Source organism: Dipodomys spectabilis, unplaced genomic scaffold (genome assembly GCF_019054845.1).
Source record: "Dipodomys spectabilis isolate Male_0828 unplaced genomic scaffold, ASM1905484v1 ptg000210l, whole genome shotgun sequence".
Taxonomy (NCBI): domain Eukaryota; kingdom Metazoa; phylum Chordata; class Mammalia; order Rodentia; family Heteromyidae; genus Dipodomys; species Dipodomys spectabilis.
This window is the reverse complement of record NW_024870887.1, coordinates 7,594,365-7,622,331: the sequence shown is the minus strand read 5'-3', so window position 1 is coordinate 7,622,331 and position 27,967 is coordinate 7,594,365. Positions and strand designations below refer to the sequence as shown.

The window sequence follows — 27,967 nt, the reverse complement described above, 5'->3', positions numbered from 1 at the left end:
GAGCAAAAAAGCTCAGGGACAGCACCTAAACCCTCAGTGGAAGCCCCAAAACAGAGACAAACTGATATACACACAGAAAACTGCTTAGTGGCAACAATTATAGAAGAACCTTTTTCTTTTCTTTTTTATTCCTGGTGCTGCTACTTGGGCTTGACCTAAATTGCACTCTTGCATGGCTTTTTTTTTCTTTTTTCTTTTTGGTGCTGGTTCTGGGACTTGAACTCAAGGCCTGGCCGCTGTTCCCTGAGTTAGTACTTTACCACTTGAGCCACAGCTTCACTTCTAGCTTTTTTTTTTTTTTTGTCTTTTTTGATACTGGGGATCGAACCCAGGACGTTGCACTTGCTAGGCAAGCGCTTTGCCACTGAGCTACATCCCAGCCCTTCTTCTAGCTTTTTGATAGTCAACTGGAGATAAGTCTCACAGACTCTGCTTCCCAGGCTGGTTTCAGCCTCCTGAGTAGCTATGATTACAGGTGTAGCTCTGAAATGCTAATCTATGGTAACAAGTGACTGACCACTTGTAAGTATGACAAATCGCTACATTACAGTTACTGCTTCTATGGCCACAGATCCTTCCTTCTTTCCTTAAGTTCTAGAATATCTCTGGTGCTCTTCTTCATTTTTCTAATGCTGCTTTAAAAGAACAGCATTATAATTTTCAACATGGTAGCTCAAAAGTGCTTTGCATTTTTCCAGTGATTATCTTTTCTGGTTTGAAGGTGTGGCTTGGTGGTACCAGTACTTGGTAAGAATGTATGAGGCTCTGGATCAGATCCTCAGTCCCCCAAAGAAGATAATAAAATAAACTTTTCTTTCGTTTTTGCTTTGGTGTGAGAAGGAAGGAAGAAAGATGAACTTGATACCGTTCTAGTTTAGGCTTGCATGTAGCTGGTGAACAAGTTTGCTAAGGAACACATACCAAGAACATTACCATACTGTCTTCCAGATAAAAACCACAGGATTTTCTACTTTATGAACATAAATGAAACATTTTCCTCTACAATTTCACTAATAAAAATTGCTTGATACTTTCCTTAGCAAAAACTGTACATTTGTTAAGACAGTAACTACTATTTGTTAAAATTATCAAGTAATACAAGACAAGGTGTTATAAAACAGAACAGACAGCTGGAAAACATTTTATTTTCTACTTCATATAACATTGTTTAGGACCATAGGATTTTAAAGATCTCTTTCCTGCAATTTTTCTGATTTAGGAATAGCACTAAAAAATATTACTGATGCTATAAATATTATTGTTTTCCTTATATTAACGATTTTAATGACTGCTATATCCATTATACCTCTTGCTCCTTTGGTCAGAAAGATAAAACAAAAACTTTAAGTCAGATGTTAAACATTCAAAATGGTTTTTAAAAGCACATCCACACAAACCAAATCTACATTAGCAACTATTATTTTTTAAATGATATACAATTTAAAAAACAAATTTAAAATCCTCAATAAAAAATATTAATGGCCAAATTAAAGAAAATTTAAGCATCAGGTTTAGTATCTTAATTTTTAGGCTATTAAGAAATATATTTTGTGAATAAGAATTATTTCATAAATATATATGTATAAATATAAATATTTATCTACAGGATCTGCAATGTAGGAGAAAACTCTTTAAAGAAAAAAAATTGCACTTTTCGATTATTAGGACATTGTCAGATTTATCCTTCAAGTGAAGTGTAATTACCAATTCAGGTGCTTTTGGCACAAGTTTTTAGGTGAATATGACACAATGTTAAAAACACAATGCTTTTATATTTTATTCACTGGAATATGAAGAATCAAACAGAATATAGGATTCTGACCAAAAAAAAAATCCCAGATAACTAATTGTTTAATTAAATACAAAAAATATTGTTTTTAAAAAGACCTTAAACCTTTAGCCTTTACATCTGGAATGTGTAAATTTTTACCAGCAACATTTTCTTCAATCCCTTCAGCAAGAATTCCCAGCCTACACACAAATGTAACATCATTTTTTTTCCACTCAAGTATGACTTGGCTCACACTCCAGTATATAAAGACAAAAAATAAATGTATAATAAAAAGATTGGATAAATCAGGAGAGGCTTTTTGGTCTTGAATTCTTCACCCACTAACAATGAAGCAGCACTGTAGGCAGCCCAAAACACACCAAACAGCTTAAAAAAAAAAAAAGACAAAGGGCAGCATGTTAGCAAATAAATTAACTTTTGGCTGTTGTAAAGGATAAAAATAGTGTTTATGATATACAAAAAAAAAAACAAACCAGTAATAGTAAATAATGTTCATGTTCATTTGATTCCTTAACTTCTGTATATGTGGTATATTTCTTTTTTTGTCTGTCATGGGGCTTGAACTCTGGGCCTGGGCGCTGTCCCTCAGCTCTTCAGATCAAGGCTCTACCACTTGAGTCACAGTGCCACTTCTGGCCTTTTCTGTTTATGTGGTGCTGAGGAATCGAACCCAGGGCCTCATGCATGCAAGGCAAGCACTCTACCACATTCCCAGCCCGTACACAGTTTATTTCTATCAAGCTTGTCTAATTACAACAATGAGTTGGTGTGCCTACCAAAAAGGAAATGTGGAGTACTTGCACTGGTTATGTTATTCATGTCATTTCATCTCCTCCTTTAAAATAAGGTCTCACTATGTGGCCCAGGTTGACCCTGAACTCAGCTCTCCCACCTCAGCTCTGGAGTGCTGACATGACAAATGTGCACAACTGTCTGGCTGAATTAGAACTTCTAAAGAAAAGCTCTAGTTATCAGCCTTTTAAACATATATCTCTGGTGATTATGATCAGGCAAACTTAAAAAAAATAAACAATTACTGGGCCATACTGATGAAAGAAGTTTGATCCTCGGAGAGTAAAACAAATTTCGATTTTTATTCTTTTAAATAGGAAAACAAAGTGAAAATTTTATATACTACTAATTTACTTTTGTCAGTCCTGGGACTTGAACTCAAGGCCTTGAGCATTTTTGCTCAAGGCTAAGGGATCTACCATTTTGAGCCACAGCTCCACCTCTGGTTTTGGGGTGGTTATTTGGAGATGAAGAGTCCCATTGGCTTCCCTGCCTAGGCAGGTTTGAACCAGGATGCTCAGATCTCAGCCTCTTGAGCAGCTAAAATTACAGGCATAAGCTACCTAATCCGGCACTACTTTTTTTTATATTTTTTGAAATATATAACACAAAGTGCAATAAAAAGGAGGAAAAAATCACATCTTGGTCAAGAGTTTAATTAAATAAAATACAGTGTGTTATTCTGATAATACACATACTTAATTTTAAATTAATTTCACTGGAAACCTAGTACTTATAAAACAAAGTTACTGAACACATTCTGCTGCATAAAATTAGGGAAGAAATTCCCAGAAAAAAAATCAGGCAAGCTGGGGCCTGGTAGCTCACACCTGTAATCCTAGCTATTCAGGAGGCTGAGATCTGAGGATTGCCATTTGAAACCAGCCTGGCTAGGAAAGTTTGTGAGAGTCTCACCTCCAAAAAACCACTGAAAAAAACCTAGGAGTAAAGCTGTGGCTCCAAGTGGTAGAATGCAGCCTTGAGCAAACAAAGCTTAGAAACAGTGCCCAACCTCTGAGTACAAACCCCAGGACTAGCAAAAACAAAAAACAAAAAGCAGCCAGGCGCTGGTGTCTCATGCCTGTAATCCTAGCTACTCAGGAGGCTGAGATCTGAGGATCCTGGTTCAAAGCCAGCCCGGGCAGGAAAGTCTGTGAGATTCTTATCTACAATAAACCACTAGAAAACCGGAAGTGGCTCTATGGCTCAAGCGGTAGAGCGCTCGCCTTGAACTGAAGAGCTGAGGGACAGCACCCAAGCCCAGAGTTCAAGCCCCATGACTGACCAAAAAAAAAAAACAACAAAAAAACTTAAAATAGAAACTGACTTGAAACACATCTTTTTTTTTTTTGCTAGTCTTTTGAACTGCAATCCTCAGATATCAGCCTCTTGAATAGCTGGGATGACAGGTGTGAGCCACCAGGGTCCAGAAATATTGATATCTTTATGCTGAATGTTTTTTGCTTTTTCTTTTTTTTTTGAGGGGGGGGTCTGGTCGTGGGGCCTGAACTCTGGGCCTGGGCCCTGTCCCTCAGCTCTTCAGCTCAAGGCTAGGGCTCTACCACTTGAGCCACAGCGCCACTTCCAGCTTTTTTTTCTTTTGCTTATGTGGTGCTGAGGAATTGAACGCAGGGCCTCATGCATGCAAGGCAAGCGCTCTACCACTGAGCCACCTTCCCAGCCCCTGTTTTTTGTTTTTTGAGAGTTTTCTGTGTACTGTGGAATGTTTAGCAGCATCCTTGCAAATAACACCCTCTCCCTGCTCTGTGACACTCAAATATTCATCTAGACATTGACAGATGTCCCAGGGGGAGCAAAAGTGACTTCAGTTCAGAAAAAAACATTAGTATAGAGTTGAAAAAATGGAAACTGGCAGACTGACTCAAAATGTATTTGGGATGGTCTAACTTTCTACTATTCTTTTAGGTTATCAAAAGGAAAGAAACTCCACAAAGTAGTAATCCAGGCATACAAAAAAGTGTAAGAAGATTCATAAAATAAAATTATAATCTAATTCCTTTTGTTCACCTTGTCTAGATTTTTTTGTTCTAAATGGTTTGACTGATATATTATAGGATTTAATGTGAAATAAAAGCGCTTGATATGGATTGTATATTTCTTGGGTGTGTGTGCATGCCTAAGTGTGTGACAGTACTGGGGCTAGAACTCTAGAGCTTTACAATCTTGCTTATCTTTCCTGCTCATGGCTGGTGCTTTGCCATTTGAACCATACCTTATAGCTTTTTGTTGGCTAATTGGAAGTAAGAATTTCCTGAATAAAAATTTTCTGGCCAGACTGGCTCTGAGCTGTGATACTAAGATCTCAACTTCCTAAGTAGCTTCAACTTCCCAAGTAACTAGAATTATAGGCATGACACACTGGCACCTGACTACAAGATTTTCTTATTGCACAAGTGATCAGATTGGGAACTGGAGGTGTGACTTAGTGTTCAAACATACAATGATGACCTCAAAATAATCCTGTATATTTATAGTAACTACAACTATTACTTGAGTGCCTACTCAAGTAATAGTTGTAGTTACTCTGTGCCAAGTATTATGTATGCACTAGGCATACATTCTTTAAAAATTTCACAACAAACACTAGAAAACTTAGTAGTTAAGAAACTGTAAGAACAACATTGGAAGTGGAGCTGTGACTCAACTGGTAGAGAACTAGCTGTGAGCAAAAAAACGTTGAGACAGCACCTAAGCCCCAAGTTCAAGCCCCAGGAACACACACACACACACACACACGCACGCACGTGCGCGCGCGCGCGCGCGCGCGCGCATGATAAAAAGGGCAGAACAAGGATTTGAATTCAGGATTAGTACTAAAATCTACATCCTTTAATATTTGATGCCCAATTCTAAAAGGAAACATTGCTGGGCACCAGTGGTTCACGGCTATAATCCTGACTACTCAGGTAGCTGAGATCTGAGGATTGCAGCTCAAAGCCAGCCTGTGTAGCAAAGTCCAGGAGACTCCTATCTCCAATTAACCACCAGAAAACCACAAGTGGTAGAACACTAGCTAGCCTTGAGCAAAAGAGCCCAGGGACAGTGCCCAGGTCCAGAGTTCAAGCCCCACAACCGACTGACAAAAATAAATAAACAAATTCACAAAATATACTTGGTAAAAATCAGTAAGCAAGTTTACTGTTCCAAAACACTATCAACTATTTGATAAACAGTTTTGGATCATGCTATTCTTATCTGGATGACAAGTATAGTTTCACTACTGGAAAAAAGTAAACTATATAATTCATACTACATAACTTACTTTTATAAGTGTAGATACCACTTCAAATGATCCAACCACCACAAGTACTGGGGCTATGACAATGAGAGGAAGTAATGAATATCCTATAACTCCAAGAACTTGACCATATGCAACCTGTGAATTTTCAAAATTTTAAGTAAGTATCATAGGAATCACAGTATTCATGTTAATCATTATCAATATCATGTATTCTTTATTGTATGTATCTTAGCATGAGAACTAAGAAATTAATGTATCATACCCACTATATTTCAAATTATCATAGTCCATCATGTTCTTGGGTCTTCACAAACTGCCATGATTTCATTTAGTATCAGTTTGCCAACTGCTCAAATCTGTATCTCTAGCCTCATTTCTGCTTGAACTCCAGAATTTTATATCATTTTTGTTCTATTTCTTTTTTTTTTTTTTTGGTCGGTCGTGGGGTTTGAACTCTGGGCTTGGGCGCTGTCCCTCAGCTCTTCAGTTCAAGGTGAGCGTTCTACCACTTGAGCCACAGCGCCACTTCCGGTTTTCTAGTGGTTTATTGGAGATAAGAGTCTCATAGACTTTCCTGCCGGGCTGGCTTTGAACCAGGATCCTCAGATCTCAACCTCCTGAGTAGCTGGGATTACAGGCGTGAGCCTCCGGCGCCCGGCTTGTTCTATTTATCACAGTAGCAAAACATATTTTTATATATCAGGTTAAAAATATGTCTAGGATATAAGAATAAGAATTATTTAAGAGCAGGGCATAGGTGGCTCAGACCTGTAGTCCTAGCTACTCAGGAGGCTGAGATCTAAGGATCACGGTTCAAAGCCAGCCCAGGCCAGAAAGTCTATGAGACTCTTATCTCCAATAAACCACTAGAAAACCGGAAGTGCTGCTGTGGCTCAAAAGGTAGTGTTCCCCTTGAGCTGGAGAGCACAAGGACGGCGCCCAGGACCAGAGTTCAACACCCCCCCCCTCCGCCCCTTCCCCCCTCCATCCCTCCCCTCCCCTGCTCTGCCCCAGCCAACAACAACAAAAAAACAGATTTAAGAATTCCAGGGGAGTGTGGTGGCTTAGGTCTGTAGTCCTAGTACTCAAGAAGCTCAAATGGGTAACAAGTTTTTAGGGCAGGCTGGGATAGACAGTGAGACTTTGAAGAATCTATCTCAAAACAAAATGAAACAAAACAAAGCAATCTGCCATATGTGAAGAACAGGTTTTATAGATGTTACTTTAAATTTATTTTGCTTTTAGGTTAAGATGTTGCATCAGGTATATACATCCAATTATTACTTCCTCTTGAAATTCCATTAAAAAGGAAGGGAAAGAAGTCATGCCTGGTGGCATGTGTCTATAATCCCAGCACACAGGAGTCTGAGAAACAAGGATCTTGAGTTCAATGATGGCCAGCCTGGGCTACGTAGTGAGACCCTGACCCCCAAAAAAGGGGAGGAGAGCATGGGGGCTGGAAGAGTGGCAGCCTAGCAAACATTAGACTTTTGAGTTCCAACCTCAGTTTTGCCAAAACACAAGCATACAAGTGCACAAGCACACACACGAACACATGTACACGAGACTGTGTGCACAGACATGCACACACAAACACACACACAAAATACAAAGTGTGGTGACCATCAAGCCTGTAATCCCAGCTAGACTTGCCGTGGAGAGCAGGACCATCACAGTTCTATAGGAGCCTAGGCAAAAAAGCAAGAAAGCTGGAAGTGGTGGGCAAAATCTGTCATTCCAGCTATGTGGAAATTTAAGTAGGATAAATGCCATCCAGGCTTACTGTGGAAAAAAAATTTGAGATGAAGGATGGCTAAATTATATTGCCTAGGAACATATGTTGACAAAATAAAAATATATAAGAAAATATCTAAGTCTACTTGAGAACTGCTGTAACCATTGTATGCTTCCCCAAAAGTAGCACATTATTTGATAAAGGATGGTATCTTTCCTTTTCTCTTTACTTTCTTTTTTTTTTTTTTTTTTTTTTGGGCCGGTCATGGGGACTGAACTCTGGGGCTGGGCCCAGTCCCTCAGCTCTTTTTTTTTTTGTTTTTGTTTTTTTTTTTTGTCGGTCGTGGCTTGAACTCTGGGCCTGGGCGCTGTCCCTCAGCTCTTCAGCTCAAGACAAGCACTCTACCACTTGAGCTACAGCGCCACTTCCGGTTTTCTGGTGGTTTATTGGAGATAGGAGTCTCACGGTCTTTCCTGCCCGGGCTGGCTTTGAACCGCGATCCTCAGATCTCAGCCTCCTGAGTAGCTAGGATTACAGGCGTGAGCCACCAGCGCCCGGCTTCCCTCAGCTCTTTAGCTCAAAGCTAGTGCTCTACCACTTGAGCCACAGCACCACTTCTGGCTTTTTCTAATTATGTGGTACTGAGGAATCAAACTCAGGGCCTCATGCATGCAAAGAAAGCACTCTACCACTAAGCCACCTACCCAGCCCCCATGACACTCTTATCTCTAATTAACCACTAGAAAACCAGAAGTGTTGCTGTGGCTCAAGTGGTAGAGTGCTAGCCTTGAGCTGAAGAGCTGAGGGACAGTGCCCAGGCTCAGAGTTTAAGACCCAATTTAAAAAAAAAAGGAGAAGAAGAAAGGAACTAATATAACTTAAAAGCAATTCTGGCATAAGAAACATTATAATGGCCACTCTTAGTGAGAGAGTACCTGCAGTAAAGCTTATAACAAACAAAAGCAGCTTTGTGAATTAACTACTTACTTCTCCACCAAGAACTCTGGCCAGTAAGAAAATTGTCAGTGACCCAAATATCCAAATGGTTATAATCCATGAGACCACCTAAAAGGGGAAAACAAATTTTTTATGCTACTCAACAAGGTGATAATTTTTCAGGAATTCTATATTCTGTCATTTATGACAATGTTGACATACCCAATTTCAGGAAACAGAGGTAACATCAGTTCTCCAGTACACTTGGTAAGAATGTAGTATGGTCGGGCATTGGCAGCTGAAGCCTGTAATCCTAGCTACTCAGAAGTCTGATATCTAAGAATCATGATTTGAAGATAGCCTGAGTAGGACAGTCTATAAAGCTGTCGAATTAACTACCACAAAGCCAGAAACTGAGTCATGGCTTAAGTGGTAGAGTACTAGCCTTAAACAAAAAACCTGAGGGGGGCTGGGAAGGTGGCTCAGTGGTAGAATGCTTGCCTTGCATGCATGAGGCCCTGGGTTCGATTCCTCAGCACCACATAAGTAAAAAAAGAAAAAAAGCCGGAAGTGGCACTGTGGCTCAAGTGGTAGAGCGCTAGCCTTGAGCTGAAGAGCTGAGGGACAGGGCCCAGGCCCAGAGTTCAGGCCCCACGACCGGACCGCCCCCCCCAAAAAAAAAACAAACCCTGAGGGACATCATCCAGACCCTAAGTTTAAGCCTGAAGACCAATACACACACAAAAAAAATTGCAGTGTATAATACAATTGCATAACCAAACTGAAAATGAACAAAGTATCAATTACCTAAAGAAACACTAGTAGTTCAAGATATATATAATAAAAAAATTTAAAAAGTAAAAAGTATTTAGTACCAATCCCTTCCGTTATAGCACACTTCAGGGAAAATTTTTTGCTGTTGTTGTTGATTGTGGGGCCTCAACTCTGGGCCTGGGAGCTGTCCCTCAACCCTTCAGTTCAAGGCTAACACTATACCACTTGAGCCACAGTGCCACTTCCCGTTTTCTGGTGATTAATTGGAGATAAGAGTCTCATGGACTTTCCTGCCTAGGCTGGCTTTGAACCATGATCCTCTGATCTCAGCCTCCTGAGTAGCTAGGATTGCAGGCATGAGCCACAGGTATCTAGCCAAAGTCATTCTTTTTTAAAAAATTAATTAATTAATTTCTTTATACAAAACTGAAAGTAAAGTTATAGTACATGTTATTTACAACTGTGCAGTAATGTGTTGCAAAATAAATTATCTAGAAGGCAGCAACAAAAGAACATTGTGAATGTATATAAAACTGTACAGCATTTGCAGATATAGAGCAGATTGACAATCTGCTCTGGAAGTCTTTTTTTTGGTCACTCATGACGTTTGAACTCTGGGCCTGGGCGCTGTCCCTCAGCTCTTCAGGTCAAGCCTAGCACTCTCCCACTTGAGTCACAGTGCCACTTCCAGTCTTCTGGTGGTTTATTGGAGATAAGAGTTTCACGGACTTTCGTGCCTAGGCTGGCTTTGAACCTTGATCCTCAGATCTCAGCCTCCTGAATAGCCAGGATTACAGATGTGAGCAACCAGCACCTGGCTTCTGGAAATCTTTGAAACACTCTAATACACATTTTATAATAGAATATGGAATACCTTTCAGATAATTTTAATTCCTCAGGCTTAGTTTAATGAGAAAGGTAAATATTTAAAAGTCTGTCTTCCCAAGGTTCTACAAATAACATTTCACTATGAAAACAAAGACTGATTGCCTAGATCTTAGTTTCTCTGTCTCTAACTCTGTCTGTCTGTCTCTCTCTCTCTATATATATATATTTGTGTTGGTGTTGGGCTTGAACTCTGGGCCTGGGCGTTGTCCCTCAGCTCCTCAGCTCAAGGCTAGCGCTCTACCACTTGAGCCACAGTGCCACTTACAACATTTTCTGCTTATGTGGTGCTGAGGAATCAAACCCAGGGCCTCATGCATGCAAAGCAAGCACTACCACTGAGCCACCTTCCCAGACCTCTAAGTATTTTTAACTAAAGGGACTAAGAAATGGTTGCTTATAGAACTAGGGCAGCAAAAAAAGAGATTTGTTTGCAAAGATTTTGTGGAGTCAAAGGAAAAAAGTCCTCAAAAACAGGATGGATGGAGTCAGGCTTATACCTGTAATTCTAGCTCACACCTGTAATTCTAGCTACTCAGGAGACTGAATTTTTAGGATTGCGGTTCAAACACAGCCCAGGCAGGAAAGTCTGTGAGAATCTCATCTCCAATTAACCACAAGAAAACCAGAAGTGGAGCTGTAGCTCAAAGTGGTAGAGGGCTAACCTTGAGCAAAAAAACTAACGGACAGCACTCAGGGCTTGAGTTCCAGGCCCTGAGTTTAAGGCCCACAACTGTCACCACCAACAACAATGAAAACAGGATGGAGTTGTACTGTTGTAATATACTGCTGAAATACTTTTTTTTTGGTCATTGGGCTTGAACTCAAGGCCTGGGCACTGTCTCTGAGCTTTTTCACTCAGAGCTAACGTTCTATTACTTTGAACCAAAGCGCCTGGTAGTTAATTGGAGATGAGTGTCAAGGACTTTCCTGACTGTGCTGGCTTTGAATCGTGATCCTCAGATCTCAGCCTCCTTGAGTCCCTAAGATTACAGGTGTGAGCTACAGCTCCCGGCTCTGAAATACATTTTTGTGTTGTGGAATTTATATAGCTATTCACTACAGTGGTAACAACAAATTAATTAATTTCCTAATCCCTTAAAGTTATTTCTTACTCTCTTTAGTTTGAAACTGGGAATGAAAGAGTGTTACATATATCTTGTGATAAAAAAACAACTTGAGAGCATGATAAAGTGACTAAAATATCAGTAGTAAATAAAAAAATTAATAGATTCCTTGTCATCATTTATGAAAAGAAGTGTTGAATTCAAAAACAAAATTAAAACTGAATAAAAGGACTGGGTATTGGTGGCTTACATCTGAAATCTTAGCTACTAAGGAGGCTGAGATCTGAGGATCACAGTTCAAAGCTAGCCTGGGCAGTAAAGTCCCAAGTGGTAGAGCACCAGCTCTGTGCAAAAAAAGCTCAGGGACAATGCTCAGTCCCTAAGTTCAAGCTCTAATACCAGCACCAGAAAAATAAAGGAAATAACATAATTATGGGCTGGGAAGGTGGCTCAGTGGTAGAGCACTTGCCTTGCATGTATGAGGCCCTGGGTTTGATTCCTCAGCACCACATAAGCAAAAAAGAAAAAAACCAGAAGTGGCGCTGTGGCTCAAGTGGTAGAGTGCTAGCCTTGAGCTGAAGAGCTAAGGGACAGCGTCCAGGCCCAGAGTTCAGGCCCCACGACTGGACAAAAAAAAAAAAAACCCACGTAATTATACATTACACATTAGATTTCAAAGTCTTCATTTCTTGGGGAGTTAAAAGAAAATGAGCAGCAATTCTGAGCACTCCTGGCCATTCTCACATTCAGTCAGATGGGAATACTTCCATCTATTTACTTCAGTGCCATACAAATATTAAAACTTCTATATGAATGACAATATAGAAAACTTGAAAGCACCAATCTAAGATATTCCTCATTAATTATACAACAGTTTTAGTAATACACAAGACAAAACATTTCTCAGATATAATATACTAATATTAGGAATATTGGATTACAGATTTTTAAACTCAAAAGATTTTGAATTTACATAAAATAAGCTATACTTACCCTAAACTGTCCATATAATGAGATCATGGAAAAGAAAAGAACAACTGCCAGAGGACCCCAAAAGTCAGGATTGTCTCTCACCACTTGTCTATTAAAACCAAGTGATGGCATTGGCATCAAAACACATCGGATTTTGTAATAGATATCCTTCAGATCAATATCCAATTCTTCCCTATAATTTTAAAATAAAAATTCTCAAAATACATATAGCTTTGAATACTAAAAGTTTCAAAAGAACCTAAAAGTTTAAATATGACAATATGATATCATAGGTCAACAAAATGCAAGCACTTGAAGTACCATATTTTACTGATTCACAAGGAAACTAGTCCAACTTTAGAGATGTTTCAACATTTCATCATCTCTAAATTTAGGTAGATCTCACAAATGTTACTGTTTTAAATTGTTGTTAGGCCAAATACATCCCAGATCTGTCTTTCTTTCCTTTTGCCAATCTTCTGGAGGAACTATCAATTTAAAACAAATCTCAATGAAATTTAAATACAAATTACTTTTTGGGAGGTAGAATCAGGAAGATGGGAGAGTTTTAGGCCATCCTAGGCTATTCAGTGAGCTCAAGGCCAGCACGGGCCACAGAGTAGACCCTGTCTCTACACAAAGCAAGCATGGATGCTAGTGTTTTAGACCTATACTCCTAGCTACTCAGAAGGCTGAGATCAGATCCAAAGCATCATGGATCAAAGCCAATCTGGGCAGAAAAGTCCATGAGACTAAAATAAGTAGCAAAAAAATTTATAAAGGTATGGCTTAAGTAGTAGAGTGGTAGAGTGTCAGAGAAGCAAGCAAGTCAAGCAAGCACAAAGTCTTAAGTTCAGGCTCTGGTAGTGACAGAAACAATTTTAAATTAGCTAGGTGCTGGTGGCTCATATCATATTCAAAAGGCTGAGATCTGAGGATTGTAGTTCAAAGCCAGCTTGGGAAGGAAAGTCTGTGAGATTCTTATCTCCAGTTAAACACTAAAAAGGCAGAAATGGGAGCTGTGGCTAGAGCACTAGCCTTGGATACAAAAAGCTCAGGGACAGCACCCACACCCTGAATTCAAGTCCCAGAACCAGCACAATAATAAATAAATAAAATTAAACAATAAAGTTAGGCTCCAGTAGCTCTGACCTGTAATCCTAACTACGCAGGAGGCTAAGATCTGAGTATTATGGTTCAAAGTCAGCGTAGGACAGGACAATCCATGTGACTCTTATCTCCAATTAACTGACAAAAAAAAGTCTTAGAAGGCTGAGAATGTGGCTTAATGGTACAGTGCTTGCCTAGCATGCATGAAGCCCTGGATTTGAGTCCTCAGTACCACATACACAGAAAAGGCTGTGCTGAGGCTCAAATGGTGCAAGCCTAGAGCAAAAGAAGCTCAGGGACAGTGTCAGGCCCTGAGTTCAAGCCCCAGGACTGATACCAAATGAAAGAAAGGAGTGGGGGATGGAGGAAGAGAGGAAAGGAGGGAGAGAGCAGGCTCTGGAGGCTCATACCTATATCCTAGCTACTGAGGAGGCTGAGATTTGAGGATCAAGGTTCAAACACAAATGTGAGAAACATTTATTTATTTATTTATTTATTTATTCAGCCGTTCATGGTGCCTGAACACTGGGCCTGGGCTCTGTCCTTCAGCAATTCAGCTCAAGGCTCCTGCTCTTGAGCCACCGTGCCACTTCTGGCTTTTTCTGCTTATGTGGTGCTGAGGAATAGAACCCAGGGCCTCATGCATGCTAGGCAAGCACTCTACTACTGAGCCACCTTCCCAGCCCCTGCCCACTCCCTAATCAGTAAAAATCAAAATGAAAAGATATATATAGTAAAGCATCAGCAGAAAAAACTAAGCCAGAGCACAAGTCCCTGAGTTCAAGCCCCAGTACTAGCAAAAGGAAGAAAAAAAAAAAGGGAAAAAATAGACAAAGAAAGTAAAGCCAGGTGTGTTGGCACATTCTATACTATACTCTCAGCAACTTGGGAAATGGAAATTAGGAAGATGCAGTTCACTGCTGACCCTAAATGCAAGATCCTATCCAGGAGAAGAAAAAAAAACAAACTAAGGTAAAAAGGACTGGGGACATAGCTCAAATGGTAGAGCCCTTGACGAGTAATAAGCATGAAGCACTAAATTTAAGCTCCAGCAAATGTCAAACAAACAAACAAAAGATCCCCAGAAAATACCAAAATTTCTGCTTCAGACTTTTTGGAAATATACTTGTAATTCAGACTGTAAATCTAAAGGAAAGCCAGTGTGGGGCTTTTATTCTAAGGGGAAATTTTTATCTTCAAACGTACAACCAAGTGCCAAATTGAGAAATTGTCCTTGATGCTCCATATGTGGGATTATTTCTCATTAATCCTTACATTAAGGAAACAGTGTCTGTCTGTCTGTCTCTCTCTCTCTCCCCCTTTTTTTCTGCTGGTTATTTTGAGATATGGTTTCACTTTCTGCCCGGGTACGTGGACTTCAGTCTGCTTAATTTAGTCTTCATATAACAGCTGGGATTATAGGAATGTACCACCATCTACTTTTGCTTCATGGAACCACAAAGAAAATTATACATACACATTCTTACAAACAGTGCTCAGACTCTGAGTTCAAGCCTTAGTATCAACACACACATACACAATTTTGGAAATCTTATGGGTCGGTGCATGAGTTCCTGTCTTGGAGCTTGAATTCAGGGCCTGGCCACTGTCCCTGAGCTTTTGTGCTCAGGGCTTAATACTCTACTGCTTGAACTCTCTGGTGGCTAAATGAAGATAAGAGTATCACACATTTTCCTGCCCACTCTGGCTTCAAATTGTGAGATCTTCAGATCTCAGCCTCCTGAGTAGCTAGAATTATAGTTATGAGCCACTACTGCCTGGCAAAACCTTAGTTTTAAACCTTAATATGAATTGTAAACACCAAAAGATTTGCCTTTTTTTTTGCCAGTCCAGGGGCTTGAACTCAGGGCCTGGGCACTGTCCCTGAGCTTTTTCTGCTCAAGGTTAACGCTTTGCCACTTGAACCACAGTGACACTTGCAGCTTTTTCTGTTTACGTGGTACAGAGGAATCGAACCCAGGGCTTCATACATGCTAAGCAAGCACTCTATCACTAAGCCACATTCCCAGCCCAAGAAATGCAAGATCACTTGAGATAGCTGATATGCAGATAAACAGTCAGGAGTAAATTTTCTATGTGTGTGTGCATGGTACATGATTACCATTCTTTTAATTCTGGTCATTCTAAAGGTTTAAAAAAGACATCAATGGTTCAGGTTTTTAAATTATTAGTTAATTCTGAAAATTCTTATAGATTTGTAGCACATAGGTTATTAAAATCTCCCACAAAGTTTTAAATAAAACATTAAAGAATATCAACATCCCACAAATTACATTTTAAACCAAATATACATATATATTATTTTTTACATACAAAAGTGGCTTGTTATCTTCAGGATCATCATCTTCAACTTCCAAAAGCCAGCCATAGCCTCTTTGTCTCAGAAATGTAGTAGCTGTAGATTCTTTGATAAAATCACCACCGAGGTTTAATTTGACATCTGAGGATGCTATAGAGCCACTGAGATCTTAGGAAAAAAAGAAGTAAAACATAAACCATGTAAAATGTATGACTCTTATTGAAAAGGAACACATTTCAAGTAACAATTATTTCACAATATTTGCTATTGCACAGACCTGCAAATTTTGTATGTGACAGATATCTTACTTTTTATTTTGTAAGAATAAAACGAGGGGTTGGAGAAATGGCTCTATTGGTAGAAAGGCAAACAATGAGCAAAGTGTCAGGTACCAAGTTTTAGTCTCTGTCTCAGAACCAAAAAAAAAGAATTGAAAAGACACACAAAAGATTTCATGGCTAAGGCCAGGAATGTGGCTCAGTGGTAGAATGCTTGCCTAGCATGCATGAAGCCCCAAGTTCAATTCCTCAGTACCACATAAACAGGAAAAACCAGAAGTGGTGCTATGGCTCAAATGGTAGATTCCAAGCCTTGAGCAAAAAAGAAGCTCAGGGACAGTGTCCAGGCCCTGAGTTCAAGTCCCATGACTGGCCAAAAAAAATTTCATAGCTACCAGTCTAGACTCTAGACTTACAACAGTAACTATTAAAATTTAAATGGGAGCCGGGTGCTGATGGCTCATGCCTGTAATCCTAGCTACTCAGGAGGCTGAGATCTGAGGATCACAGTTCGAAGCCAGCCAAATAAACTACTCAGAAAAAGCCAAAAGTGGCACTATGGCTCAAGTGGTAGAGCGCTAGCTTTAAACACAGAGAGGCTCAGGGACTGAGCCCAGGTCCTGAGTTCAAGCCTCACAACCAACAAGAAAAAAAAGTTTTATTCTGTTCTTTTGTTTTCCTTGCAGTGCTAGGGAACCCAGTTCCTCCAACATTCTAGGCACCCAATCTACTACCTATAAGCTCAGATCCTTAGAAAGTATGAGAGTGGGCTGGGAAGGTGGCTCAGTGGTAGAGTGCTTGCCCTGCATACATGAGGCCCTGGGTTCGATTCCTCAGCACCACATAAGCAGAAATAGCTAGAAGTTGCATTGTGGCTTAAGTGGTAGAGCACTAGCCTTCAGCTGAAGAGCTGAGGGACAGTGCTCAGGCCAAGGGTTCAGACCCCACGACCAAAAACAAAAAGTATGAGTTTACTCGGCTACAGATAAAGTTCACACATTTTTTTTTTTTTTTGGGTCCGGTCGTGGGGCCTGAACTCTGGGCCTGGGCGCTGTCCCTCAGCTCTTCAACTCAAGGCTAGTGCTCTACCACTTGAGCCACAGCGCCACTTCCGGATTTCTTCTTTTTGCTTATATGGTGCTGAGGAATCAAACTCAGGGCCTCATGCATGCAAGGCAAGCGCTCTACCACTGAGCCACCTTCCCAGCCCAGTTCACACATTTTTGTATTTATTGTTCTTCCTCACTTAAAATTTAAAAATATTCCCTGTAGATACTGCCAGAATCTTTGTAGTTAAAAATTCTCTCAATTTTACTTTCTGCTAGTTTTATGTTAATATTCAAAGTGGTAGAATTTAAACTTCCATTTCTAATAGATATAAAGAACAATTTTTCTTAATTTAACAAAAGGAAGAGTTATAGGAAGCCATAGTAGTGACACTAGAGGTTTTGCAATTATGAAGCTCCAAAGAACCTTAACTCCTGTTGCCTGGCCTCCAGTAAAGATTGCATTTAAAACTCTTAGTCTAGGGCTGGGAAGGTGGCTCAGTGGTAGAGCACTTGCCTTGCATGCCTGAGGCCCTGGGTTCAATTCCTTAGCACCACATAAGCAAAAAGAAAAAAGCCGGAAGTGGCGCTATGGCTCAAGTGGTAGAGTGCTAGCCTTGAGCTGAAGAGCTGAGGGACAGCGCCCAGGCCCAGAGTTCAGGCCCCACGACCGGACCAAAAAAACAAAACAAAACAATAAACAATCTCAGGGACTATGCTCAGGCCCTGAGTTCAAGCTTCAAGACTGGCACAAAAGGAAACTGTCTCAATTTTATTTTACTTTTTCATTACAATGAAAGGCATTTAATTATATTTAGCTTAGTATGTATACATATAAAAATTGAAAATTCATGAAAATTATTTCCAACTATACCTTAAGATGTTAATGAGCTACATACTCTTCCTTCCAGCATATCCCATTTAAAGAATTATGTCAGTCTAAATTATTATTCTTATTTGCTAGTTCTGAGCAAAGTCTCTAAGCTTCGTTTGCTCAAGGCTAGTGCTTTACTACTTGAGCCATTGAGCCCCTTTCAGCTTCTTCTGAGTAGTTTATTGGAGATAAGAATCTCATGGAGTTTTCTGCCTAGGCTGGCTTGAACCACAATCCTCAGAGCTCAGCCTCCTGAGTAGCGAGGCTTATAGGTGTGAGCCACCAGAGCCCTACATGTCAGTCTAAATTTTAAAGAAAGAATATATAAATTAAGAGTTCTAAGCAATGGTATGCTAAACAACTGTGTGTGTTTAGTACTTTGTCATAATATGGATGTTATCACTTTCAATTTACAATATTTTTAGTATTATCTATTCTATTCAAAGAAAATAGGGTAACAATGATCAAAATTCATTCTACTCAGAAACTAACATACTGAATTGGAACCTGTTTGTACAGCTACTTAGATATAATTAAAATTTTTCAGGGGCTGGGAATGTGGCTAAGTGGCAGAGTGTTTGCCTCTCATGCATGAAGCCCTGGGTTCAATTCCTCAGTACCACATAAACAGAAAAAGCAGGAATTAGCACTGTGGCTCAAGTGGTAGGGTGCTAGCCTTAAGCAAAAGAAGCTGAGGGAAGTGCCCAGGCCCTGAGTTCAAGGCCCACTAGTGCCAAAAAAAAAAAATCAAAACCTTTTATGGCAAAGTCAAATGCAGGAATGTCAACAACAGCAGTCTGACATCTCAAAAGAGTGCTCCCAAGCTACAATTAAGTGTGGGTAGAAAAAAGCAATAGGAAAGTCCAAAAAGCTGTTAACAAGCAAGAATAATATCAGAAAACAAAGAAAAATATTCAGAAACAGGTTTAAGACCATAGCAAACATAAGGTGGTCAAATGTCAACTCTGGAATATGTGTCTTAATGGTAAAGCACTAAACGTATCTATAGCCTTCAGCCCTGAAAATGCTACATTTCAAGTACACTGGTACACCTTGGTTTGACACATTATTTGCCATATTTGTGGTATCATGCAATCATTTGTGCTTGGAGAAACACTGAAGATACTTCTGTAGATAGCAGAAAGTAAGGACAGATCTAGTAGAACAGTAGAGACTTGTTGGATGCTGAGGAAATATGAAGGAACTGCGATAGTCAGCTGTGAAAATAGGGGTGCTAGGTGCGGTGGCTTAGTCCGGTAATCCTCAATGCTTAGAAGGCAGAGACTGGTGTGTGGATGGCTTACTGATAGTGTAGACATCTTGTTTGTTTGGCAATCTCTGTTCATGTTCCTTCCAAATATTTACTGAATTTTTGTAGAATTGACTTTGAGGCAAGCACTCTACCACTGAGCCACCTTCCCAGTCTGGTAATTTTTTTTTGTCTTTTCTTTTTTGGTACTAGAGATCAAACCCAGGACGTTGCACTTGCTAGGCAAGCGCTTTGCCACTGAGCTATATCCCAGCCCTGGTAATTTTTTTTTTTAAGACCATAATAATGACTCCATGCTTTGACAAATGGAATTTTTTTTTTACTAATTTTTATAATAGTACCAAAAGAGAATTTTGCAAATGTAAAGCACTTAGTATACCTAGCAGAGTTGAGTGTTCTACATAAGTAATGTAAGTTGAAGCAGCTGCTTGGGTTTCATTGTTTATTGGCTTCACACTTGTTTTTTTTTATTTTCAATATAAACATTTTACTCTATTGACTGTCTTTTCTCTATTCCTATATATGTCATGCAAATTTGTACCTCTTTACTTTTTATGCTTTTCTCTAACTATAATCACTTTAATGATTTTCCAGCAAACATATTGGTTGGTATACAGCATGTACATAAGATTAAACAAATACATACGATTTTTTTTTTTGCCTGTCCTGGGCTTGAACTCAGGGCCTAGGCACTGTCCCTGAGCTTCTTTTGCTCAAGGCTAGTACTCTACCACTTGAGCCACTTCTGGCTTTTTCTGTTTATGTGATATTGAAGAATTGAACCCACACTTTCATGCATGCTAGGCAAGCACTCCACAACTCAGCCACATTCCCAGTCCTACAAAAAATATTCTATAGGAACTGATTCCATTCAAACATCTACTGAGCTCTGACCATGCTCTAGATTCCATGTTAGGGAGTAAGTGGGGTACTGCCCCACAGTAAAGCACAGCTTTTTGTCCCAGAAAGTGCATAGTCTAAATTAGCATATTAAGTCTGTAAAGACTGGGAAGTATATGATCTACAAGCTGGGGGTAGTGGTGGCTCATGCTTGTAATTCTAGCTACTCAGGAGGCTGATCTGGAAGACTGAGATTTGAGGCCAGATTAAGTACACAGACTTTGTTTCTGAGACTCATCTCCAAAATGGCCAGTGAAAGGCCAGGATAGAGAAATAGCTAAGTGTTAGAATACCAGCCAAGCAAGCACCAGACTCTAAATCACACTCTAATACCACCAAAAACAAACAAATATTGAGAAGCATAAGACACAGAGATTACTTCCACTTCAATTATTATACTGGTATAGTCCACATTTTAAGTCTTAAGAACTCCTTTATCCTTAAAAGTACACACCATCTCTGAATACTCTCAGGATTACTTCCTGTAATTTACCACTCCCTTCGTACCATACATTTTACAGCATACTTTATGTACACTAAAAACATTTTTGTGGTTACTGGAATTTTGAACTTACCCTTGTGCAAGCTCTCTGCCACAGAGCCAAACCTCCAGCAACATTGAATTTTTTCTTTTTTTTTATTAGACAACTGTGGAGGGACAGTATGGAGGACTGAATTTAGGGCCTTGCCCTTCCTAAGCAAGCACTCTAGCACTTGAAATACACATCCAGATGGCTTCAAACTTAGACTGCTGCTTCCACTTGCCAAGTAACTGGGATTACAGGTATGTAACACCACCTAGCTGACCATTTCTTGGTGGTAGACAATTCTCTCATATGTAGTTCCATTTGTAAATGGAAGTACTCCTTTCATCATGTATAGAAACAAAAGCAAAACAAAACAGCTCAGGGACAGTGCCAGGCCCTGAGTTTAACCCCAAGCCTAGTGTGCACGCACACACACATATTTTAATGTTTGGCAAAGCATTACCTCCATTAAAAATTTTCCTTATCTTGGGCTGGGAAGGTGGCTCAGTGGTAGAGCGCTTGCCTTGCATGCATGAGGCCCTGGGTTCGATTCCTCAACACCCTATAAGCAGAAGAAAAAAAAAAAAGCCGCAAGCGGCACTGTGGCTCAAGTGGTAGAGTGCTAGCCTTGAGCTGAACTGCTGAGGGACAGCGCCCAGGTCCAGAGTTCAGGCCCATGACCGGACCCCCCTCCTTCCCCCCCCAAAATTCCTTATCTTCTAAATAGAAATGATTTCCTTCTCTTCTGATATTTTATAATATTTTAAACCAGTGCTTCTCTAGCATTTTTTGTTTTGTTTTTGTGGGGGTCAGTCATGGGGCTTGAACTCTGGGCCTGGACTCTGGCCCTGAGCTCTTTTGTTCAAGGCTAGCACTCTACCACTTTGAGCCACAGCACCATTTTCAGTTTTCTGGTGGTTAATTGGAGATAAGAGTCTCACAAACTTTCCTGCCTGGGCTGGCTTTGAACCTCAATCCTCAAATCTCAGCCTCCTGAGTAGCGAGGATTATAGGCATAAGCCACAGTGCCCTGCTTGTTTCTCTAGCTTTAATGTGCTTATGAATCACCCAGGAACTTTGTCAAAATGCTATCTGCATAAGCTACATTCTACATACCTCTGTACTAGGTAATATCAATGCTGCTGGTCTTTAGACACCAAGTTATTAATATTTTTTGGCCAGTTCTGGGCCTGGTCTGGAACTCAGGGGCTGGGTGTTGTACCAGAGCTTCTTTTGCTCAAAGACAGTGCTCTACCACTTGAGCCACAGCTCTACTTCAGGATTTAAAAAAAAATTTTTTTTGAGCCGGGCACTGGTGGCTCACGCCTGTAATCCTAGCTACTCAGGAGGCTGAGATCTGAGAATTGAGGTTCAAAGCCAGCCTGGGCAGGAGAGTCCGTGAAACTCTTATCTCCAATAAACCACCAGAAAACCAGAAATGGCATTGTAGCTCAAGTGGTAGAGTGCTAGCTTTGAGCTGAAGAGCTGAGGGACAGCGGTCAGGCCCAGAGTTCAAGCCCCATGACTGACAAAAAAAAAAAATTTTTTTTTTGGTAGTTTACTCGAAAAAAGAGTCTCGCTAACTTTCCTGGCTAGGTTGGTTTCCAACCAAGATCCTAAAATCTCATCCTCCTGAGTAGCTAGGATTATAGGCATAAGCTGGCATCCAACTTAAGGACATTCTTTGTCTTTCGGTATTGGGAGTCTGACTGTGTCTACAGCTTGCTAGCCAAGTGTTTCTGCTCCTGAACTACAGCTCCAAGCATATTTTTGCTTTATTTTTTTCAGAGTCTTATATCTGTCTGGGACTGACCTCAGACTGCAATCTTCATCTTTCCTAGTAGCTGAGATTACAAGTATGCACCATCATACCTAGTTACCTTAAGGACTTCCACATTTTACATATGTATACAATATATATACACCCAATACAAGAATGTATTATTACATTCTTACTTTTATACACATACATTTCATTACTACTTCTGGATGTAAATTTACATCACAGACTCAAATATTCAGTCTAAATTTTCCTATTTATTTACTGACTCACACATAGCATATGTTCTATTAACATATTTAATGATCTGGCTTTTATACATATTATCTTAAATAATTCTCATAAAATCCTTTTAAGTGTACTTTTCCCTTATAAGAAATAATGAAAGCTTCACCAGGGGCTAGTGGCTAATACAATCTTTTCTACTAGCCACTAAGGAGGCTAAAATCTCAGCATCTCAGTTTGAAGCCAGATCAGTTAAGAAAGTCTTTGAGACTTTTTTTTTGGGGTCCGGTTGTGGGGCCTGAACTCTGGGCCTGGGCACTGTCCCTCAGCTCTTCAGCTCAAGGCTAGCGTTCTACCACTCGAGCCACAGCACCACTTCCAGCTTTTTTCTTTTTGCTTATGTGGTGCTAAGGAATCGAACCCAGGGCCTCATGCATGCAAGGCAAGCACTCTACCACTGAGCCACCTTCCCAGCCCTCTTTGAGATTCTTATCACCCATTAACCACTAAAAAGCCAAAAGGGAAGGTATGCTGGGCCTGGGTGTTGTTGCTTAGCTTTTGCACTCAAGGCTGGTGCTCTACCACTTGAGTCACAGCTCTGCTCCAAGCTTTATGCTGGTCAAACTGGAGATAGAAGTCTCACAAACTTTCCTGCCCAGGCTGGTTTTGAACCTCATCATGAGGTCTCAGCCTGCTGAGTAGCTAGGATTACAAATATGAGCTACCAGGTCCTAGCTGGTTTCAAAGCAATGGTTAAGCAAGGTATTGCCAAGAAAGAAACCTTTGTATTCAGTCTCATGTTTTGTAATACAGGACAGAGAAAGTCAGTCAATATAGGAAGCCCAGGTTAGTTGATCCATATAGGTTGTAGGTTGTTGTTAATCTGCTTAACATTATATCTCCCTATAACCCCACTTGACTAGCTTGGCCTTTTGCATTAGGCTAGTAACTAGCAATATTTTATATAAATTACAGAGGATACACATAGTAATTATTGGCCAATGATTTGAACAGAAGACCTTCAAAATAACCTGCTTGGTAATACGCTTTTTAAAAATAAAAAAAAATAGGGAGCCCAGGACACACATTCATATGAAGACAAGATCCTGAGGAACATTCAGCATGGTATGTGTAGCCAAAGAGTTAGGATAGGTATCATTAAGAATAAGAAACTTGAACACAATCCAGAAGGAGCAGTAGACAGAAAACAGCTGTAAGGTGAAAACATTTGCAGTTAGAGAAAAGACAGTCAGTAGAATTAAAAGTTCACATTGGAAAATAAGTGTGAAGCCAGTTAACACTGAAACCCAAGCAGCAGCTTCAACTTACATTACTTACGTGGGGCACTCGACTCTGCCAGGTACAGTACTAAGTGCTTTACACTCGCAAACTGTCAGGGATACTATTTTTCTTATTCTGTATACTTAGTAGCCAAGTTGACTTGCTATGATCACAGATAGCAATGGTAAAACCAGGATGCAAACTCAGAACTTTTCTATAGTTCTAATACATTAGTCAATTTATAGAAAGGGGCATCAGAGGTTAATGGAAACATGAGGAGACACAGATCAAACCCAATTTGGATTGTTGGTTGCCTTTTTTTTTTTGTCGGTCGTGGGGTCTGAACTCTGGGCCTGGGTGCTGTCCCTCAGATCTTCAGCTCAAGGCTAGGGCTCTACCATTTAAGCCACAGCACCACTTTCAGCCTTTTCTGCTTATGTGGTGCTGAGGAATCGAACCCAGGGCCTCATGCATGGGAGGCAAGCACTCCACCAACTGAGCCACCTTCCCTGCCCCTTTTGGTTGTTTTTGAGACAAGATGTTACTATGCAGTCAAGATTGACCTTGAATTTGAGATCTGCCTGCCTCTGCCTCAGATCACAGAGGAATCACAATGCTCAGCTTTCTGCTTTCTATTTATTATTTTTTTTGACAGTCCTGGGCTTGAATTCAGGGCCTGGGCACTGTCCCTGAGGCTAGCACTCTATCACTTGAGCTACAGTGCCACTTCCAGCCTTTTCTGTTTATGTGGTAGATGAATTAAACCCAGGGCTTCATGCATGCCAGGCAAGCACTCTACCACTGAGTCACATTCCCAGACCTCTATTTTTTTTTAAAAAAATTATCTTTAAGTAGTTGTCCAAAGCAGGTTATGAATATAATACCATGTTGATCAATGTTACCCCTTTCATCATTCTCTCCCATCCCTCCCACCCCTTTTTTATCTTTTAATAGCATCAGTTCATTTAAGATGCTTTACTATATAATGTGGTCTTCAGATATTACTGTACTTAAATTGGCTTTCTCTCCCTCCTATTTGAAATGTTTCTGCTGATGTAGTCTTTTTTTTTTTTTGGGGGGGGGGGGGTCTGGTCGTGGGACCTGAACTCTGGGGTTGGGCGCTGTCCCTCAGCTCTTCAGTTCAAGGCTAGCGCTCTACCACTTAAGCCACAGCGCCACTTCCGGCTTTTTTCTTTTTGCTTATGTGGTACTGAGGAATCGAACCCAGGGCCTCATGCATGCAAGGCAAGCATTCTACCACTAAGCCACATTCCCAGGCCCTGCTGATGTATTCTTACTGTGTCTCAGATTCCATTTAATCAAAACCATGACACTGCTGGTTAGATGGATTGTATATGCATGTCTATGGAAAAAAGTATCAAGATTTGACCTAAAGAAGACTCATATTTTGGTTGGGAATGTGGGTTAGTGGTAGAGTGCTTGCCTCGCATGAATGAAGCCCTGGGTTCAATTCCTCAGTACCACGTAAACAGAAAAAGCTGGAAGTGGTGCTGTGGTTCAAGTGGTAGTGTTCTAGCCTTGAGTGAAAGAAGCTTAGGGACAGCGACTAGGTCTTGAGTTCAAGCCCCAGCACTGGAAAAAAAAAAGACTCATATCCATGATTTTAGCCATTATCCTCTATTTATGCCATTAAAAATACTCTTTTGTAGCTGGGCACCCATGGCTCAGGCCTGTAATCCTAGCTACTTAGGAGGCTAAGATCTCAGGATCATGGTTCAAAGCCAGCCCAGGCAGAAAACTCCGAGAGACTTTTATCTCCAATAAATCACTAGAAAACTGGAAGTGGTGCTGTGGCTTAATGGGTAGAGCACTTGCCTTGAGCTGAAGAGCGCAGGGACAGCACCCAAGCCAAGAGTTCAAGCCCCACAACAGACAAAAACAAACAAAAAAAAAAACACCCCTTTTGGCCTTGAGCTAAGCAGGAACACTTGAGAGCTCCATCCAGTCTTTTTTGCTGTTGTTTTTTGAAGAGTCTCACTTTTTGCTGTTGTTGTGCTCATTTGGGGGCTTGAACTTAGGGTCTTGGCACTGGCCCTAAATTTTTTTGGCTCAAGGCTAGCACTCTACTATTTGAGCCACAGCTCCATTCCGTTTTTGGTGGTTAATTGAAGATAAAGAGTCTCGGGGACTTTCCTGCCCATACTGGCTTCAAACCATGATCCTCAGGAGGCTGGGAAGTTGGCTCGGTGGTAGAGCGATTGCCTTGCATGCCTGAGGCCCTGGGTTCAATTCCTCAGCACCACATAAGCAAAAAGAAAAAAGCTGGAAGTGGCGCTGTGGCTCAAGTGGTAGAGTGCTAGCCTTGAGCTGAATAGCTGAGGGACAGTGCTCAAGCACCATCAACAAAAAGATAGTATGCTTGAAATGTTCAGTAAATGTAAACCTTACAATGTTATATACATGAGGATATCACTGTACATTTGTAGAATATGTATAACATATATAGCAATTGTATATAAAAGATACGTGTCTTCATGCTATATTAATATATATGGTTGACTATTATTCATATTATATGTGTGTATGTGTATATACACAATTAACTGTGTATAATTGGAGGAAATATGAAGTTTTTAATAAACCTTGTGTAGTTTACTCATTTCAAGTTCTTAGTATATGGGGTCAGTGGGTAACCTAGATGCATTATCCTGTCAAATATCTTAGATGTTCTTAAGGAATATGATCCTGCGAGAAAGATATGAAAAATCAATACAGGTATGTGAGTTTGAACAAACACGAGGTTCTAATACCCAACGAAGACAATCTTTTTAAGCTTGAGAAGTTAAATTTGATACTTCTCTTTAAGTCCTATGCTAATAAATGCAGATGAAAAAAAAGGCTGAAATGGCAAGGAAACGAGGTAACTGGTGAATGAAGGAAGAAGGGGAGAAGAGAAAGAAGATGATGGGAGGAGTGACTCTGATCAGGATGTACTGTACATATAAATTGACATGTTAAATTGTAATCCCCTGTACAACCGTTTGCAAATTAAAAAAATAAATTTAAAAAGACCGAGATGTTTAGACTTGCTCTATTTCCGTTTATAAAGTGTGTATCAACTGTTTTATTGGTAAATACCTACGTTGCCTCTTGATAACAAGCTTAACTCAGTGCTACATTATGAACGCAGACTTCTGAGGGAATTCTAAGTTCTACTCTAGACTGAAATTTCTCCAGCTAAACTAACTGATCTTTTCATATCGGGCAGGAATCTGACCACTAGAATACATAAAGTCTAACAAAAGTAAAAATCTGACAATGTCTAGCAGAGGAAGCTTCAGGCTATAAGGAGTTAAGTATGAAACTGAGAAAGGAGAAGATAATTTTCCACCATAACTGCTTCCTGAAAACACAAGGAAATCTGTTAAGGCTTTGGGGGACATCGGATTCCCCACCCTTATTTTTGCTATTGTGATCAAACACAACAAATTGGAAAACTGGCACTCAGACAGGATAACCAAGTCGACATAAAGTAGGAACCCGTGGAGGGAAGTTGGTTTAGAGAGACAAACAACAACAACAAAAGACTTCTAGGGATAAAGAGAATACAGCTCAACTTTGTGCTCGTTCTCGGACATCTCCTCAGGCCCATCGAGGCGTCCCTTGAGTAATTTCAATCAGACCGTGGGGTTCGGCCGATCCCCTGGCAGTCTCCGTCCGGTGGCTCGGAGCCTGTGGGAAGGCGGAGGCCTCCCGAGGGCCGGGGTTCCCACCCGGCCTGCAGCCCACACCCCGGCGGCTACTCGGGGCCCGCGGGAAGGCGGAGGCCTGCCCGTGGACCAGGGTCGTCACCCGGCCCGCTCCGTCGCCGCCAGCTCACCTTCGGCGTCCGCCGAGGAGACAAAGGTGAAGTCCCCGTTGGCGGGGGCGTAGGCCGGGGGCGGGCCCGGCGGCTCCATCCCGCCGCCCCTCCGAGCCTGCGGCAGGGCCCAAGCCCCGAGGCGGCCGCGCCGGCCCGCCTGCTCGCGCTACCGAGAGGCCTGCGAAGCCCGAGGAGCAGCCCGGGGCGCGGCCAGACACCAGCGCAGCAGGCCGCGAGTCTGCCCGGGACTCAGCCCCAACACCGTCTTCACGGTGGCGAGCGCCCAAGCACCACGACGCCGGCGCTCTGACAGGATCA

At 40.9% G+C, this 27,967-nt stretch overlaps 1 protein-coding gene across 1 annotated transcript; it reads right to left on the bottom strand.

Moving 5' to 3' along the window:
- Positions 1 to 1,110: 1,110 nt before the first annotated feature.
- Yipf4 (Yip1 domain family member 4) lies at positions 1,111 to 27,967 on the bottom strand. The gene is made up of 6 exons (XM_042696742.1): positions 27,668 to 27,967; positions 15,660 to 15,813; positions 12,237 to 12,408; positions 8,569 to 8,646; positions 5,868 to 5,981; positions 1,111 to 2,158 (listed from the first exon to the last, which is right to left on the bottom strand). The coding sequence occupies exons 1-6, from the start codon at positions 27,744 to 27,746 to the stop codon at positions 2,021 to 2,023; spliced, it is 735 nt and encodes a 244-aa protein (XP_042552676.1). The 5' UTR covers positions 27,747 to 27,967; the 3' UTR covers positions 1,111 to 2,020.

Bases quoted from the DNA above. Each gene is read 5' to 3' on its own strand.
- Yipf4 (XM_042696742.1), bottom strand. From the start codon at position 27,746: ATGGAGCCGCCGGGCCCGCCCCCGGCCTACGCCCCCGCCAACGGGGAC. The intron at 12,409-15,659 runs GTATGTAAAAAA...TTAAAATTATAG, and splicing joins GAAGATAACAAGCCACTTTT to GGAAGAATTGGATATTGATC. The intron at 5,982-8,568 runs GTAAGTAGTTAA...GAAAATTCACAG, and splicing joins CCAGAGTTCTTGGTGGAGAA to GTTGCATATGGTCAAGTTCT.